This window comes from Accipiter gentilis, chromosome 29 (genome assembly GCF_929443795.1).
Source record: "Accipiter gentilis chromosome 29, bAccGen1.1, whole genome shotgun sequence".
NCBI lineage: Eukaryota > Metazoa > Chordata > Aves > Accipitriformes > Accipitridae > Astur > Astur gentilis.
The window spans coordinates 10,088,299-10,104,307 of record NC_064908.1 but is presented as its reverse complement, the minus strand read 5'-3'; the positions used below and the strand labels follow the sequence as shown (position 1 = coordinate 10,104,307).

General features: G+C 45.9%; 1 protein-coding gene across 1 annotated transcript; it reads right to left on the bottom strand.

Moving 5' to 3' along the window:
• Positions 1–2,329: 2,329 nt before the first annotated feature.
• ZMYND19 (zinc finger MYND-type containing 19) lies at positions 2,330–13,800 on the bottom strand. The gene is made up of 6 exons (XM_049833059.1): positions 13,632–13,800; positions 13,284–13,343; positions 11,615–11,721; positions 6,352–6,492; positions 5,153–5,333; positions 2,330–4,083 (listed from the first exon to the last, which is right to left on the bottom strand). Exons 1-6 carry the CDS (start codon positions 13,680–13,682, stop codon positions 3,940–3,942), a joined length of 684 nt encoding a protein of 227 aa, XP_049689016.1. The 5' UTR covers positions 13,683–13,800; the 3' UTR covers positions 2,330–3,939.
• Between the last annotated feature and the right edge of the window lie 2,209 nt (positions 13,801–16,009).

Genomic DNA, 16,009 nt, shown 5'->3' with positions numbered 1-16,009 from the left:
TGTGTTGACATCCCCCCTTTGCCCATAGCAGCTTTTCTTTCTTAAGCACCTTGAGCAGTCATGATCAAGTGCATTTTGGAACTTCAAGCAGCCTACCAACAAAATCCCCTTTATCCCCTGCTTGTTGATGCCATTAGAACAATTCCAGTAGTTTTGAAGCATGACATCCCTGTACGAAAACTGTATTGACTCTTCCCCGATATTTACCCATTGATGCTGCATCATAGCATCTATGAATTTGCTAAGTGCAAGTGCTGCGTTCACCTGGCTGTAGTTTGTCACATTTGCCATGGGTACTGAGGGAGGGGTTACTATCCCAGCTCATAGCTAGGTTTATTCATCCTTGAGCTCCCTTAGAGGCCATAGGTGGCACCGTCCTGGCAACTTGTTACTGCTTGTTTCATCTGAACTTTAATCTCTCCTAAAAGCACTTCAGTTCTACACAGATTCTCTGTGGAGCTCTCCATGTGGAAGTATTCCTGTATGAACCCCCCCAGCTCTTTCACAGCAAACAATTTTTTTTTTTTTTTTTCCTTCCCCCTGCTGGGATTTTATCCTCAGGTCAGACCTTCCTTTTACTGTGCATCACATCTACTGACTCTGGCAGTCTCCCTGCTCCTGATTTTTTCAAATTTGTGCCAGTTTTACGAGTTGAATGTTCTTAATATTCCATTTTCCTTTGCATAATTTTGGGGTTTGTTTTTTTCCGTTTGCTTTTTTTCACATTTCACTTGCCAAATCTTATTCTTTCATCTTTTACATTTGGACACAAGTTCAATTTATAAAGGATTTTTTCTTACTCTACAAGCAGTGTAGAGTAAGTGCTGTTTAATCACACCAACCTCTTTTCATCCTCTCAAACCTGATATGATGGGTGGTAAATACTTGCTCCTGTCCCAGATGTGGTGTCTTACACTGTCTCCATGCCGCCTGCAAGCATTTAAGTCTCCTAGCTGTCCCTTTTACCTTCACCAGTTTCATTTAAAATTAAATCACCACCACAGAGGAAAACTTGGAAGTATAATCTTGTGGGTGCATTAAAGGCTCAAATATCATTAAGCCTCATTTTGGTCCACAGGTGAATCAGGGGTGTGTACAGAGTACTCCATGCTTCAGAGAACCAAGGAATAAAAGATACAGATGCAGTTCTCTTTACCTGGAGGAAGCATCTTAGCTGAAGATTATCTCCATCAGGGTAAGCCCGTGAAACGTCAGCTCATTTACCAGTACTGCACAGGCCTGTTTCCAAGGTAAGTGACCATGTACTCTAACCCTGTGCTTTTTAAATACTTGCCCATATGAGGATATCCATGTCGGCCTGGTTTCTTGAAGAGGGGAAAGAAGGTCCTTTATGAGCTTCATCCTCTGAAAAACCATATTGGCTATATGAAGCAGAGCTGCCATGTTCAAGTGTAACTGGTTCCTTTGTGACATACCTTACAAAAAGGGAAGATCTCTGTAAATTACAAAGATCTTCTGCCAGAATTGTTGATCACACAACTTCCCACACCAATCAGGAAAAACTGTTCTGCAGACAGTGACATGGTTACTGCAGTCCCCAGGACCTTTTTAAGAGTCAAAATCCCTGTAGCCACTTCCCTTCTCTGGCACAAGGTTACACACTGAAATCAGAACCTGTGTTATTTCACCAAGCCCTTTTGGGATGTCCAGGCAACTTGCTACTTTTCATTCAATTGATGGTCTAACAGACCTCTGACACAGTGGGCACCTTCCCTCCCTGCCTGCTTCACCCCATCCTCCCATCCCCTTCCCTTCCACATTCACTGGGATCAGGATTGCCCTAAGCACCCACCACCCTAGTTTTGCAGACTCTTTAGCTTGAGTCTTACCCTTCCTTCATTCCCTTTATCTGCTGCTCAAGAGGAATCTACCTGTTGCCCCATCAGGACTTCATCTGCAGTCTATCTTTGTCCTCGTTTCTTATTGCAGCAACATTACAAACATTAGGACTAACCATTTTCCCTGCTCAGTGCTGCAGAAGTGTTTAAACGCTTTAAGACTGCACTTCAGTTTGCTACACATGGTTACTGATAACACAATGGAAAACTGGCATGACAAATAGCAGCCTTTTAAAAAGGCAAGAAAAAAAAGTCAGTACTTCTGCCCTTCTCAATCAACTACCTCAAAGACAAAAAATACTCCTTATGTCCCATTTTACATTAATCAAAAACTGTGCTGTTCATTTAAAGCAAATAATTGAATGTTTCCTTAAAAAAAAAATAAAAATCACCCATTACAGTAAAATTTGATTAGGTCCTGCTTGACTTCTTCATACTTAAGGGCATTTTAGGCTGCCTAAACAGAAAGTTACAGTATATCCATGAATTAAGAGTTGCAACTTGACAATGTGCCTACCAAGTAAACTTCCAGCAGGAAGCTTCCGAAGTTCTTTGTTATTTCTAAGATGCTTCAAGCTAAAGTATGAAAACCCACCCAAATACTAATAATTAAGAACTTCCTGTGCAGATATTTGAAATGTAATATAATATTGGAAGTCCACAGCAGTTCAATTTTTCTGACAAGACTGAATACAAGCAAGACCAACATTGCAACATGAAGTGGCAAAGTGAATCCTGATTGAAAAAATTAAAATTCTTCACAGCTTTTACAAAAAAAAAATTAAATACCTATTTCACTAAGCACTCTGAGAAAGGCTCTGCATTAAGCATTCAGCAGCTCACATTCTTCTACTGTGAAGCAAGGCTAACACCTGGCACTAAATTATCCATTTAGTTCTTCAGGAAACTCAGTTGATATTCCTTGTATTTCTAAGGCAAAAATGAAAAAGATAAAACTTTCAGATTATGTATGACAAAATGTCTGAAAAGAAAAACAGGCGTGTACTCTGCAAGTCAAATCCTCCTCCCATATTATTTTTACTCATTACTACATAAAAAAAATCAAAAAGTGATTCTTGGATTGATGGCATCTCTTAAAAAAAAGAATAAATAACTCAAATTACCAAATATTAGATCATTTAAACATATCTGCACATCGCTATAGTATTTGCTATGCTTACAGGGGAAGCCACGAGGGCAACCACATCCACACACAGCTGACTACCTGAGCTTCCCTACAACTACTTTATATACAAAGGTTTCATAACAAGAAGGCTAATCCAGCCTTCTAAAAATACTGGTTGCTTAAAGCACGATCTCCAGCAGCCCTTCTCTGAAGGCAGTGACATGCTATAGCTTGCCTGTATGCACAGATCCCAGATGGTCCCCTACACCCCGCTCCAGTTTCTGGTGCATTGGTTCCTACTGAGTAGGTATTTCCAACATCCAAGTGTGACTGTGCTCTGAAAGCAGCTGGAAGGGAACAGGAGAAAGCTAGAGTAGTAGACAATGACTCATTCCAACCTTTACTTTGTTTGCACACACACCCCCCTTTTTTTTTTTTCTTTTTTTTTAAATACGGCCTCCATGCAGAGTTCTCCAGAGTACCTGCTGATGTTGGAGCCTGCCTTCCGGCCTTGGCACTGCCAAAGATACTTCTAGCCACATGGGAGGAAAAGCTTTTGCTACATGACTTTTTTTTTTTTTTTTTTAAACTTTTAGGCCAACAACGTGTTCTCATCTGAACATTACAGTTAATGAGTCCTATCAAGAATTTCTAACAAAAACTGTACATGAGTTTACAAACGTATTAACATATAAATAACGAGAAGCTTCCTGCCTGGAGCCTCCACAGTAGTCTTTTTGCTTGAGAATATAATACTGGAAGGGTAGACCCAATCCCTTTCCACAGCACCAGTCAGAGCTGGCTTAGCTCAGTCAGCCGTTCTGCTCAAGCATCACAGGGTTTTTCTTCTTCAGTGCCTCTGGCTTCAATAAGCAGTCTGTCATTACTGTGCAAAAGCAAGAGTCCAATGCCTTTGAGAAGGAATCCTGCTGCTAAGAGGCCTGTGCCACCCAGTCATCGTTCTGGTCCGAGCTCTTGCTGGAAGGTCCGTTTCTTCTCCCGACAGTGTTTCTTGTGAGCAGGCCAGTCTTTTTGCTGGCATTGTGACCCACAGTACCTTGCTACCTGGCATCGGCCACAAATATTGAATTCACGTAACTAGGAAGAACACAAGACAGCGTTAGTGAGCCTGTTCAGTACTAAGGAGCACCCCTACATCATTTCCCAAGTAGGTTTATGAGCAGGTCTTTTGCATCCATCGCAAACATGACCATCCCACCATGACTGTCAGAGGGGCAAAAGACTTTCGAAGTGATTGCATTTGTTTGATTTCACAGCTGGTCTTGCACAATGGGTTTAAGAGACAAAATATTTGAGTGCTTCACATTTGTTCTCACAGTGCCACTTTTTTGTCCACTTAAGTTCTGTTTTCAACTACAAACATCTTAAATTCAGAAATGATTAGGAGGGCTGCACAAGCTCAGCCATTGCCAAACCTACAGTTACCCAGGAAGCTTTCGTATGCAGACCCAAATAAAAGGCAAAGCTCACCCTTTTTCAAATAGCGAGTATTTAAGACCATTTTTGCAAACGTTCCCTTTTGCAAAGAAAAAAGTGAAACACAAAGATTTTAGCCTACTCGCCATTTGTTATCACAAGAAAAGCCCTTCTTATTCATAGATAAGGACATCTGCCTGACAAAGAGGCACAGCACTTGGACATCTAATTCTCTGCCATTCTCTCACTATATATATTGCTTCGTTTCATCTACCTACAGCGAAGGACTAGAACTAGCTTTCCTCCCAGCTCTCCCCTGAATAAAGGCCACTCACATTCACCCTCTTCTCATGAAAGGTTAAGCATGTTATTTTTTGATTTCACTACTGCCCAAACCCTCTTACAGTCTTTCTCTTTTCTTATACAGCTGCTTGCTCATTCCAGCTCTGGGTCCCAAGAGGAATGTGTCCACCTGTCTTTTCGTACACTGCAGAAATCACACTCCTCCCAGTAAACCGCTAGGTCATTTACTGTTCCAATCCAAAATTACATTCTCTCAAACAGAAAATTATCATAGTGATTCATGCCAAAGAAAACCCGAGTTAAAAAGAATTATTGCTTTTAGCAACTGAATGGCACACGTAAAACTTTACATTTTAAGAAACAAATCCCTGGACACACACGGTAGCCTGAGTCATTACATGCTTACTTTCAACTCTTTTGCACACACCTGTTTTTCAATCATTGTGCACGGGGGGTAGTGACATTCATAATATGTGCATGAGTTCTCTTCCTCCTCCACAACATCCCCGTTAGCGTTGTAATATCGTGTTACATTCAGTACAGGAAACTGCTCTTCTATAGGATCTGTAGGAAGCTGTTGGATTGCCAGCCAATACAGACTTTGTTCCCTGTAAAAAACAGGTACAAGTTTTGTCCATAAATTCATAATAAGCATACAGGGAAACTGATTCCAAATTAATTAATAAAGTAAGTAGCGTTAACATTGTATTTAGCCTGTTAAGCCTCAGACTACACATACTTATCTATTGGATATTTTTAGCATTATTTTAGCCTAAATGAAAAAAACATAAGAAAGAATCTATCAAGAAACACTTATATCAAGCAAAATTATTTCTGTGTAAATGGCTTGAAGTTTGTTTCTTGTTCTTGGAAGTCCCAGAATCGTTGGAAGCATCACTGTAGCATCATTGCCACTCACTACATCTTCTCAAAATCAGTTTAATAAGCTCTGAACATCCCTATCTTACGGGTGCTTCAAGTGTTTCAAGAGAAGCGTACAGTGTGATGTTAAGTCTACAGGTCTCCCACCAAAAATGAACGTGCCTTCGTTACATCATAGATTAACCAAATCCATCCTGGCATTAAGAGTTTGATGTGCTTTGAGTAGCATCAGTGCAACATGGCATGTAGGAAGTTCCTACAACCTACTAGTGAAAAGGCAATGGAAGCTGATCCCAGGAACTCATTTGGTTTCAACCCAAATACACGATTACAAGTGTAAGCATTTTGCAGCTGCTGACTTCTACAGATTGTGTTAAAATTTTGGTGCCTGAGGACGATAGCCACAAGCCAGTAAAATCTGCAGACTTAATTCAGCATGCCCAGATGCCATCACTCAAGTGGAAGGGAATGCAGGCTTCCCGTTTCACTGCGGTGACAACATCTGGCACAGCAGGACGCTACATTAGAATACCATGGGGCTAGATGGCCCCTTCACAGCTACCATGCGCAGTGAGCATTAACTCTGTTCCCCAGGTGAGGAAGCTAAGACTCATAGTGATGTGTCAGTAGCCCAAGGTCAAATAAAAAAAGGCTCTGCCAAGAAGAAAATCACTAAAGGAAGGAGATAATTTACGATATTCTCAATTTTTTTTTATGGCAACCCCCTGCCAAATATCCACGTACCTTTGTTTACTAGAGATTTCTTCAGCTTTGGGTTTCCACCCCCAAGGAACTAGGCGCAGATTGTCTAGACGGTTGTCCACTGTCACTGAATTCAGATGTACCACCTGAAATCCAGGAGCAATCCCTCCCCGGTGTCTCTCCCTGGAGGAGACAAAAACAGCTTGTAGGTCAGTGGTGAACAAGACTCCATAGCTAAAAAGCAAAGAATCACACTAATTCCAGAAGAAACACTGCATTCTAGCCTGCTGTCTGGTGTCACTGGAACAGTTGCAGTAAAACTTGGGTTGCCAACAGACTACAGTGGCTACTGCAGATATATCAACTCCGAGAAGGAAGAGACTTGTTCTAGGATGTTATTTTCATTATAAAAGAGTTGAATCAAAAGACAACCATAGTATATTATAATTGTAAGCATATTGCGAAGAAAGTTCCAGAGACTACTAGTGCAGTTACTGCAAGAGCATCTATGTAATTATTGTGTTCCACAGAGCAGACTTGAAAGGTGCCAATACTGCTTTATTTTTTTAATGGGAAATTCTATCCAGCACATTTATGCAAGTTTGGCGCAGGTGTGAAGTCACAGAGTTTGTTAGGTATGAAGAAATGTCTCTTAACAAGCAACAGGACAGAGGTTTCACCAAGTATGCAAATGCTTTTTAGACTCTAATTGTGTGTAACACAAAGTCTGCAATGACTCCACAATTGACCAAGAGACATCTAAGAGTTGCTCAAAACCAAAGGAGGACTATTAGCAAGGATAGCTACACATTAAGTCCTGTTTCGATTCTTCCCTGTTGCCTTCTAACAGTTTTAATTTCCCATTCCACCTTCTTTTTATCTCGCCTTTCTCCGTTTCAAGAAGTATCAAGTTCGCTGTCAAGCACCCTTATGCCTGGACAAGTTTCCGTACCACTTCTTGCAGGAATCCCTTTCTCACCTGAAAAGTAAGGCTTGGACAGAAATTGTGTCTTGGTACATTCACTACACCGTGATTAATTTCACAGCATGGAGAGAACATACTGGCAGCAACAAAGGACAATGTAAAACTGACAGCGCTATCTGAGGGTTACCCACCATATCCTTCTAGGAGACTGTTCCAACAGCTACTTACAACTTTACCCAAGTCTAGTTTGCATGCTGCTTCCTGCTCAGCGTTTACTGAATATTTCAGTTTAAATGGCTCATCCAATTTTGAAGAGATACTATTTGCCCAAATTAAAAAATTCCCAATTCCCCCCCCTTTAAAAAGCTCTACCATTTTCCAGCAAAACAGGGAAATTTATTTAGATGTGACTGACAATGAAAAATGTCGTCTTTTGTCAAAATCCATCCAGATACAGTTATATTATATACCTTGGGGGAAAGGAAAACACTTGCAATCCACATATGCCCCAAAACTTCCTAGAATTTAATGAGTAAAATTCCCTTGGAGACACTACACGCAGCACTCACAGCCCATGCTCTAGTTCGTAGGCAAAGCAATTCTTCCTGTACTGACAGCCCTGCACGAGAACAGAGCTAGGGAGTCTTTTGGGCCTCCACAGAACAGGGAGAAGTTCTCCCCTTTGAAAGTAAAAAGAATAAAATCCTTCTTTGGGGGAAGGAAGGAAAAAAAACAAACAAAAACAAAACAACAAAAAAACCAACAAACCACACACAAAAGCAAACAAGCTATGGAAAGGAGTCTGCTGAAAGGGGCCCTAAAGGAGGAAAAGCTACTGTTGAAGGCTACCAGAGGGTCTGGCAAAGGAAATCAGGAACCGTGAGGGCTACAAGTGGGAACCCAGGAGGAATATGGACACAAAAGGATGAAGGTGAACATCACAGACAGACACAGAGACAGGGCAGGAGTTAAGGTTCTTAGACTGAGACTAGGACAAAGCGCCAAGAGAGATGGGATAGATATGAACGAGGAACCTGGTAGGAGGAGACAGAAGTTCAGAGCAAGAGCAAACTGTGCAGGAGGGGAAACAGAGAAGGGGAGTCTTAGACCAAGTTAATAAATATTTTTTAAATGGATTAGATAATGAGAGTTTAAGAAAGGTTGGAGTTGGGGAAAAGAAAGAATTACAAGAGATTGCTCATGACACCAGGAAGTCACAGCAGAGTAGCACGTGCCTACCCCTGCTCCTACAAAGTCTAGCTCTGTACCCACAACCCCCATAAGCAAATACTGGTAAAATTTACTAGCACAGTGAACCCGTCTTCCTCACTTTGTAAAAAACCCACATTTGTCTATATATTTGCTGTCAGTTTTTCTATTACCTCAAGTGACAAAGATCTTAAAGTAAGCATGGAAATTGGGGCTGGCTAATGACCAGTGAAAGCGTTAATAGTACCACTCGACTGAGATGCCAGAATTAGTATTGGCAAATTCAGGATGGTCCCTTTTCTCCATACACAATCAAGCAACCTTTGAATGCCCAAGCATGCACTACTCCTCTCCCTAGACCTACGCTTCAAAAGTGCGCAGCATGGACCATCTCCAGAAGCGAATCAAAAATGTGCAGTGAAGGACAGGTTTCATGGAAGAAACAGCCTTGCTAATGCAGCCAACTCTCCTGCAGAGCTGTAGCTTCTACCCCTACCACCACACCTGAGCTCATGCAAGATGCCAGGCAAAACACTGAAACCAAAGCTTTTCAGAGAATTAACTGGATACTGTTCTTTTTATATTTCAGCAGCTAACTTGAGAAGTAAGGCCCATGATAAGAAGTACCAAGCACAGACCACAGCAATTCAAGTCAACAGGAGCCATAACTGAGTAGATTATAGGCAGTATGATAAGTGCTCTAAAAAAAAAAAAAAAAAAAAAAAAAAAAAAAAAAAAAGGAAATTGGGTCTTAGATGTCTTTTTGAACACGCAGTTAGTGACTTATGACTAATCTCCTGATGCTGCTATTCCCCAGGGAACATCACTACACCCAGCCAAAATACATCAAGCTGGGATTTCTATACAGGGAACAGGGCAAGAAGACAACAGACTTATTCTGCAGGTCCCTAGCCAGAGACATTCAAATCCTGCTTTGGAGGAGCTAAGAGTCCATCCTGAAAACAGAGCAAGCACAGGAGAGTCTGCATGAAGTTCTTCCAGAAAGAATATTTGTAGCAGATGTGGGTATTTTTCAGATCTTGGTTCCCATTTAGTACTGCAGTTCACTATCTGCAGAGGTCAGAAAGAGGGCTTTGGGGGAAGAGCAGGAGAAGGTCCCTGTCATTGCCGCAGCTTTGGTAGCTACCAGCTGCCTATTTGGAGGGCCATACTACGTGAACAATGATACCTGCTTAACAAAATTTTAAAAAAAACAAAAATTTTAAAAAATTTAAAATCTGCTTTACTGGAAACAGTATCCAACACATGCCTACTCACTTCATCTTAAACCAGAAGCACACAGTCAGGTTAGTTTTTTCGGAGTGCGCTGATTTTTTGGAGTATGTTTGAGGGAGAACAGTTAAGTTACACTCCTGCACCTGCAGTAATTCAAGTTCTTTGCTTTTAATTCACCCAAGAAGTAAGGCTGGCACTGGAAAGAGTAATGACTGCTACTGCCCATCTCCTATCTTTCAAGGGCTCCAAAACCTTCAGGACCTGCCACTAAAATACATTTCCATTTTGTTTTCAAAGCAGTCCCCAGTGCAGGTAAGTAAAACTGAACAATGTTCCTATTCTGTTTAGGAGGAGCAGTAACTACATAGCACCTGTAGCCAAGAGACTTTCTAAAGATATTAGGAAACTCAGTCACAAAGGTATACTAACCTGCATTGTGTTAGCTTGTAATTAAAGATCACAGCAAAATTTACACCCTCAAAGGGATCAAACTGAATTTACAGAAACAGCTTAAATTTTCTAGTCGAAGAATTTGACTTTGCAAGTTCAGAACTGCAGCTCTGCTTGCCTGACAGTTTACGCCCTGCCTTTGTGACTTTCAAAAATCCCTATTACACACACAATCTCAGAATTTTTAACACCAGTGCATGCTAGAGTGACACAATTTGAATTACGTAACTGAATACATTAGAATTATTTCCTAATTTAAGTAAAATGAACCAGAAGAGGCAAGGACTGGGCTGTGTAATAAGCAAACAGCTGGACTGTCATCATCTACACAGCCTTGAACAGTCAGCTGGAATAATTTTAAGGTGCTGTTTAGTGCTACTTACAGGTGACAATTATTACTGTATGAGGTTCACAGTTAGTAGCTCACAGTGATTTACCCCACATACTGTAGCCAACTTTGTAATAATTTTCAAAGTTATATGTGCAACAAGATTAAACATTAACAGATGCAGGTTAAAATCCATATTTAATGAGCAGATTGTAAATAATAATAATAGTCTCCGATATTCTTCCCATCTCCCTCCTCTTGTACAGGGACTAAGTTTGGGGAATAAGAAGTAACCTGGAACAATAACGAAAACAGAGCTATGTCTTGGGCACTACGACTTCTAAGTATAGTTTATGGAACTGAACAGAAAACATGCTTAATTTCTCAAAAAAGGCTTTTAAAAGAAATAACAATTCTCTTCAGCATACCCCGTCTTTTCTACAAACCCATGAACATATCTAGAGAGAGCAATGTATTAGTTCACCAGATGAACTAATTTCTCACAAGCAAGCAAGCTGCCCTCTGAATCTAAACTGGCAGCTACAAAGGATATCAAGCAATGATTCTTAGAATATGGAAAATAAGATGTAGCAGCTGATGAAGCATCATCAGCATCACTTCAGGCAGCTTTCCAGAAGGTCAAACAAAAAAACCCCAAAGTTTTAAGTTATGAGAGGTTCTATCTCTCTCCAGTGCTCTGCCAGTTCTCACTGGTGCCAATAAGACGTACCTGATTATCACAGGACAAAAAAAAAAAAAAAAAAAAAACAAAACCAAACCCAAAAAACCTAAAAGGTTAGTCTTCACCTATTAAATGGAGCTAGTTCCCGGTTCCCCCACCCCTGAACTGAATGAAGTTTTAGTAGCATTTCTCAGATTTAAACAGTCTCTACTAGAATACTCCTCACCTATCACTGTTTTCCCTGGGAATAACTTTTTTACAGGGACTCGGCTGTTTGAAGGCTCAGTGCAAAACCAAACCGTAGTAAGATCTATGGGCACCCCCTGTGCTGGGTTTCCAACCCAGTGTAGCTGCAAGCTGCCTGAGAAGACTTAAAATACTACAAGCAGAGCAATCAAACAACACACAAGTTGCTGGCAGCAAATTCCACCTTTAAGTGAACCCTTAAAGTTTTAGCTCTCCTTACGATACCTACCAAAGCAGCTCATGCAGCAGACGGCCAGATCCCCTTCCACGATTTTTGTCAAAAGCGTAAGCAAATATTTTAGCACCATTTCCATCAGCATCTACCTCCATCCGAGCCTAGAGAAAAAGGGAAAGGCTGTGAGAACATCCAACACCGAGTAGCAGAGCACATGTTCCATTGGGATACAGGAAGGGCCCAACACTTAACACTTGTCTCCTAGAGGTCACTTGACCTTAATGGAATTTGAGTTGTTTCAAGCCTCCAAGGGGAGCCAACCAGCTCTGCTATCGTCATTTACGAAGATGGAAAAGGGAAGAAAGGAGGCTGTGCACAGCAGGAGTCCCGCTTGGACAAAGAACAGCAACAATCCAGTTGTGAGCCTGTAGGGCCAGGATGCATTCTCCACTCTGGCGCAGATTTTCTGTACAGCCATCAGCAAGCCACCAAGGCTTTGTTCTCAATGTTGCTCTCTACCAATCTAATTAGGGGTTGCTAGTGAAAGGAGTGGTCCTGCCCTCTTTCCTCCACTCCGTAACTTTGTGCAGGCGCTAATGCTCACAAACTGTACTAAGGAGGAGACAAATTTAGGATACTCACAGTGTACTACCATGCTTGGTGACAGCACACACTTACATTGAGCTACCACAGAGGAGGAATGGGCAAACACAGTGTTTTCTGGTAGCAGCATTGCCACCGCACTTAAAACTCCTAAGAGCAGCTCTGAAGTACCCGCTGCGCTACAAGCACCAAGCAAAAGACGGTCCCTCCTCCAAAAACCCCTTAGTTTTAGATTTTGTAATCAAGAACTCTCTCCCTTGCAAAGCTGTGGTAGTAATACCCTCTTTCAGTGGATGTTAAGAGAAAACATTTTTCCTGGTCCCATAATAAGTTACAGTAAAAAAAGTTTTTCTCATCTAAGACAGAGTGCAGAGTGAAAGTTTTTAAAGTTTCCCAAACCAAATAAGGGAAGACAAATTGTTGGTTCTCAAAAGGTATACAAATAGAAAGCTGAAAACAAAAAACTGTATAGTGAATTAGTTTGTTTTAAAGTACCACTCATCTAAAACAAAAAAGCAGAACCTTTCCTGCTGGAAAGCATTCACACTGGCATTTCGATAATTTCAAGCTCCCCCCCTCCACCAAAGCAGGAAAGTCAGGGGGCAAAGTGCTTCCATAAGCGGTTCTATTTAAGCGTGTTGCACAGAAACAAACAACAAAAAAAAGAAAAACAAAAAACCAAACAAATAAACAAAAAAAAACCAAAAAAACCACCCAACCAAAACCCCTTTCAGCAACAGATCGCCAGTACCTGCCCCCCCCCCCCCCCCCCCCGGGGAACCCTGCAAACCGGCCCCCGGCGAAGCCCCCGCGGGATCCGCTGGTCCCGGAGGCGACGAAAGGGGCCCCGGCGCCCGCGGACGGCGGCGGCGGGGGGGGGGTGGGGGGTGGGGAGACGGGGGGCGACGGTCGGTTCCTGGGGTACAGCGAAGGGGAGTGGGTATCGCCGGTGAAGAAACGTGCAAAACACGCGCGGAGCAGCGGCAGAGGGCGGGCAGCACAGGCGGGCCGGGGGGCAGCGAGAGGCGGCACCGGGGGGACGGGGGGAAGCGGGCCGGGAGGGGTGGGGGGGTGGAGGGGTGCGGCGGGGGAGAAGGGGGCAGGGGGCGCGGCCCCTCACCTCGAAGGAGTAGCTCTCCACCAGCGGGATGTCCTGCTCGTCGATCAGCGTGTACTTGGTCTGAAACGCACCGCCGCCGGACCCCGTCAGCGCGGCCGGCCGCCCGCCCCGGCCCGCCCCGCCCCGGCCCTCCCCTGCCGGCGGCACCGGCCGGACTACCCGCGCCTCCCGCCCCCCCCGCCTCCCGCGCCGGCCACGGCGGCAGCGCGGCCCGTCGGCACCGCTCCCGGCCGGGCCCCGAACCCCGCCGCCGCCCCCCCCGCCCCAGCTCCGCCCGGCGCGGCCGAGCCCGGCCCGCAGCGCCCGGCCGCGCCCCCCCCGGCGCCCTCAGGCCGCGGCCGCGCTCACCTTGCCGGCCACCCGGCCGAGCCGCACGATCCCCAGCTTGAAGTCGGTCATGGCGGGGCCGGCCCGGGCCGGGGTCGGGGTCGGGGTCGCCGCCGCCCGCGCTCGCCCCTCGCAGCCCGCCAGCGGGAGTCGCCGCCGCTGCCACGCGCCGCCGCCTCGCGCACACCCGGGGCGGGAGGGGGGGGGGGGGGTGAGGGGCGGGGGAAGGGGGGGGGCGGGGCGCCGCACCACCTCCCACCCGTCGCCGCCCGGCCAATAGCGCCCCGCGCCGCCGGCGCGTCGCAACTACTACGCCGCCGGGTCGTCCAATCGGCGGCGCGGCGCGGCGCGGGGTCACGTGGGGAAGGGGTGGCGGGGAGGGGGGGAGGCGGGGAGGGCGGCCGCGCGCGGGCGCGGGCTCGGGAGCGGGCTCCGGGCGGGAGAGGGAGGCGCGGGCGGTGACGTCACGTTCGCGGGAAGCTTTGTGCCGCCAACACTGGAGAGCGCGAGCGGTGGGGGCAGGGCTTAAAGGCGCCGCTCGTGCCCGCCGCCCGCCTCCCTCCCGGCCTCGGAGGGGCCGCCCCGGGCCGGGGCCGAGCCCCAGCCCCAGCCCCAGCCCGCCGCGTTCCCCCTCAGCGGCCGGCCCCCGGGGGCGGCTCGGGCCCCTCCGCAGCCCCCGGCCTTCCTCCTCCTCCTCCTCCTCCGCCGCCGGCAGGCAGGCGCTGCTCGGTGCCCGGCGGCACGTGGCGGCCCGCAGCCGCTCGGGCTGTGGGATGTTGGGGCATGAGAGCGCGAAAACGGCCGGGAGGGGAAACGCCGACTCCGGGGCAAAAACGTGCGCACGTGGGTGTCCCGCGGGGACACGACGCGAAGCATCGCTCGTCCGGGAAGAAGGAACGTGGCGCTTGTCCGTTCTTGCCAAGCACGATAAGCGCCGCTGACGCCTCCCCGGGCACCCCGGCCGCGGCCGCGGCTGGGACGGGCGCCCCTGCCAAAACCCACGCAGGGCGCGGGGGAGGAAGGGGCCTGGAGCAAGAGCCGGGCTCGACCCGTCATTGCAGCGAGGGGGCTCCGGGGACATTTTGTCCTGGGGGAGTTTGGTTTGCCCACGGTCCTCACGTGAGCAGGATGAGCGTGCTGTTACCTATTTCCACGATCTAGTTGCGACCCACATCTAAAGGACAATAAAAATCTCCAGCACCAAAAAGTTAATCCTTACTTAACAAAAGTCAGGGAAAGGGATTTGCAGAGCTTTCCCTCCCAGAGACTCTGTGGCCAGAGCTGAGCACGTCAAGGCAGATGTGTCAAGAACGGCTGTGTTTTCTTGATGGACGTCGGCTTCTGCAGAGCAACAACGCTTGAAAGATGTAACAGAGGGAATTCAAAGTGCAAATACATGGATAAAGCAGGCAAGGAGGGCTGATAAAGAAGCATTCTCTATATGAAGTCACAAACCTCTGGGGCAGGATACGAAAACTCTGGCTTGAAGAACATGAACACCAAGGAAGGTGGGCTTAAACCAGTGGTAGGAGCATCTAAACGAGACAAACGTTAAATCTAAAGATGAATCTTGGAAAACTTTTCTGAATCTTTCAGCCCTGCGATGGAGCAGTCCCACAGAAGAGAGGTACGCCTTAAGGCTATAATGGTGGACCAGGGAAATTAAACACACAAAGCTATTTGGAGCAGCCCGGTCATTAGCAGGTCTGCAAGCGCTGCTCCCCACAGTTTTGGCGCCAACCTGACCTCTTCTGTGACAACGGCCAACCAGACAAGTGAACCTTTGCAACAGGATAGGCAAAAATCATTGTGTTTAAAGAAAAAGCCAATCAAGTCATTGAATTTGAAACAAAAAAATACCTACATGGTAAAAAGAATGATTTGCTTTTTAAAGAATTTGTAAGGGAAAAAATATATAAATTCTCTAATAAAGTAAATTGTTAAGTGGAAAGGAACATGCAGTGAATTAGTGGATGTGCACATTGGTTTATCAGGGGGATCACTTCATTTCTGATGGTTGTGGGGTTTGATGATTGCGGCCATACATCTGAAAGAGAAAAAAACAGCAAGAGCCCATGGTACCGCTGTTGTCAACAGTTGGGTGTTTGGTGTTCAGCACACAGGGCCTTCACTCGGGCTGGAAAGAGCTCTGGTTCCCCACGGCACTGCTTTTTCATGTGGGTTGGAGGCGCACTGAGCAGAAATCGGGGGTTTCTTATTCTGTGGATGGGGACAAGAGATTGTCTGGGCCAGGGAAAAAATTCAGAGTGGTGCTGCTGATGCTGACATGCTTTGAGGTTTGCCTGGGGGTGGTTATTGGGACCCCAGGCATGGGTCATGGTGCCCAAACTTGCCGTGCCCTGACTGGTGAAGGCAACGAGCCCTAGCTGCGGTGGGAG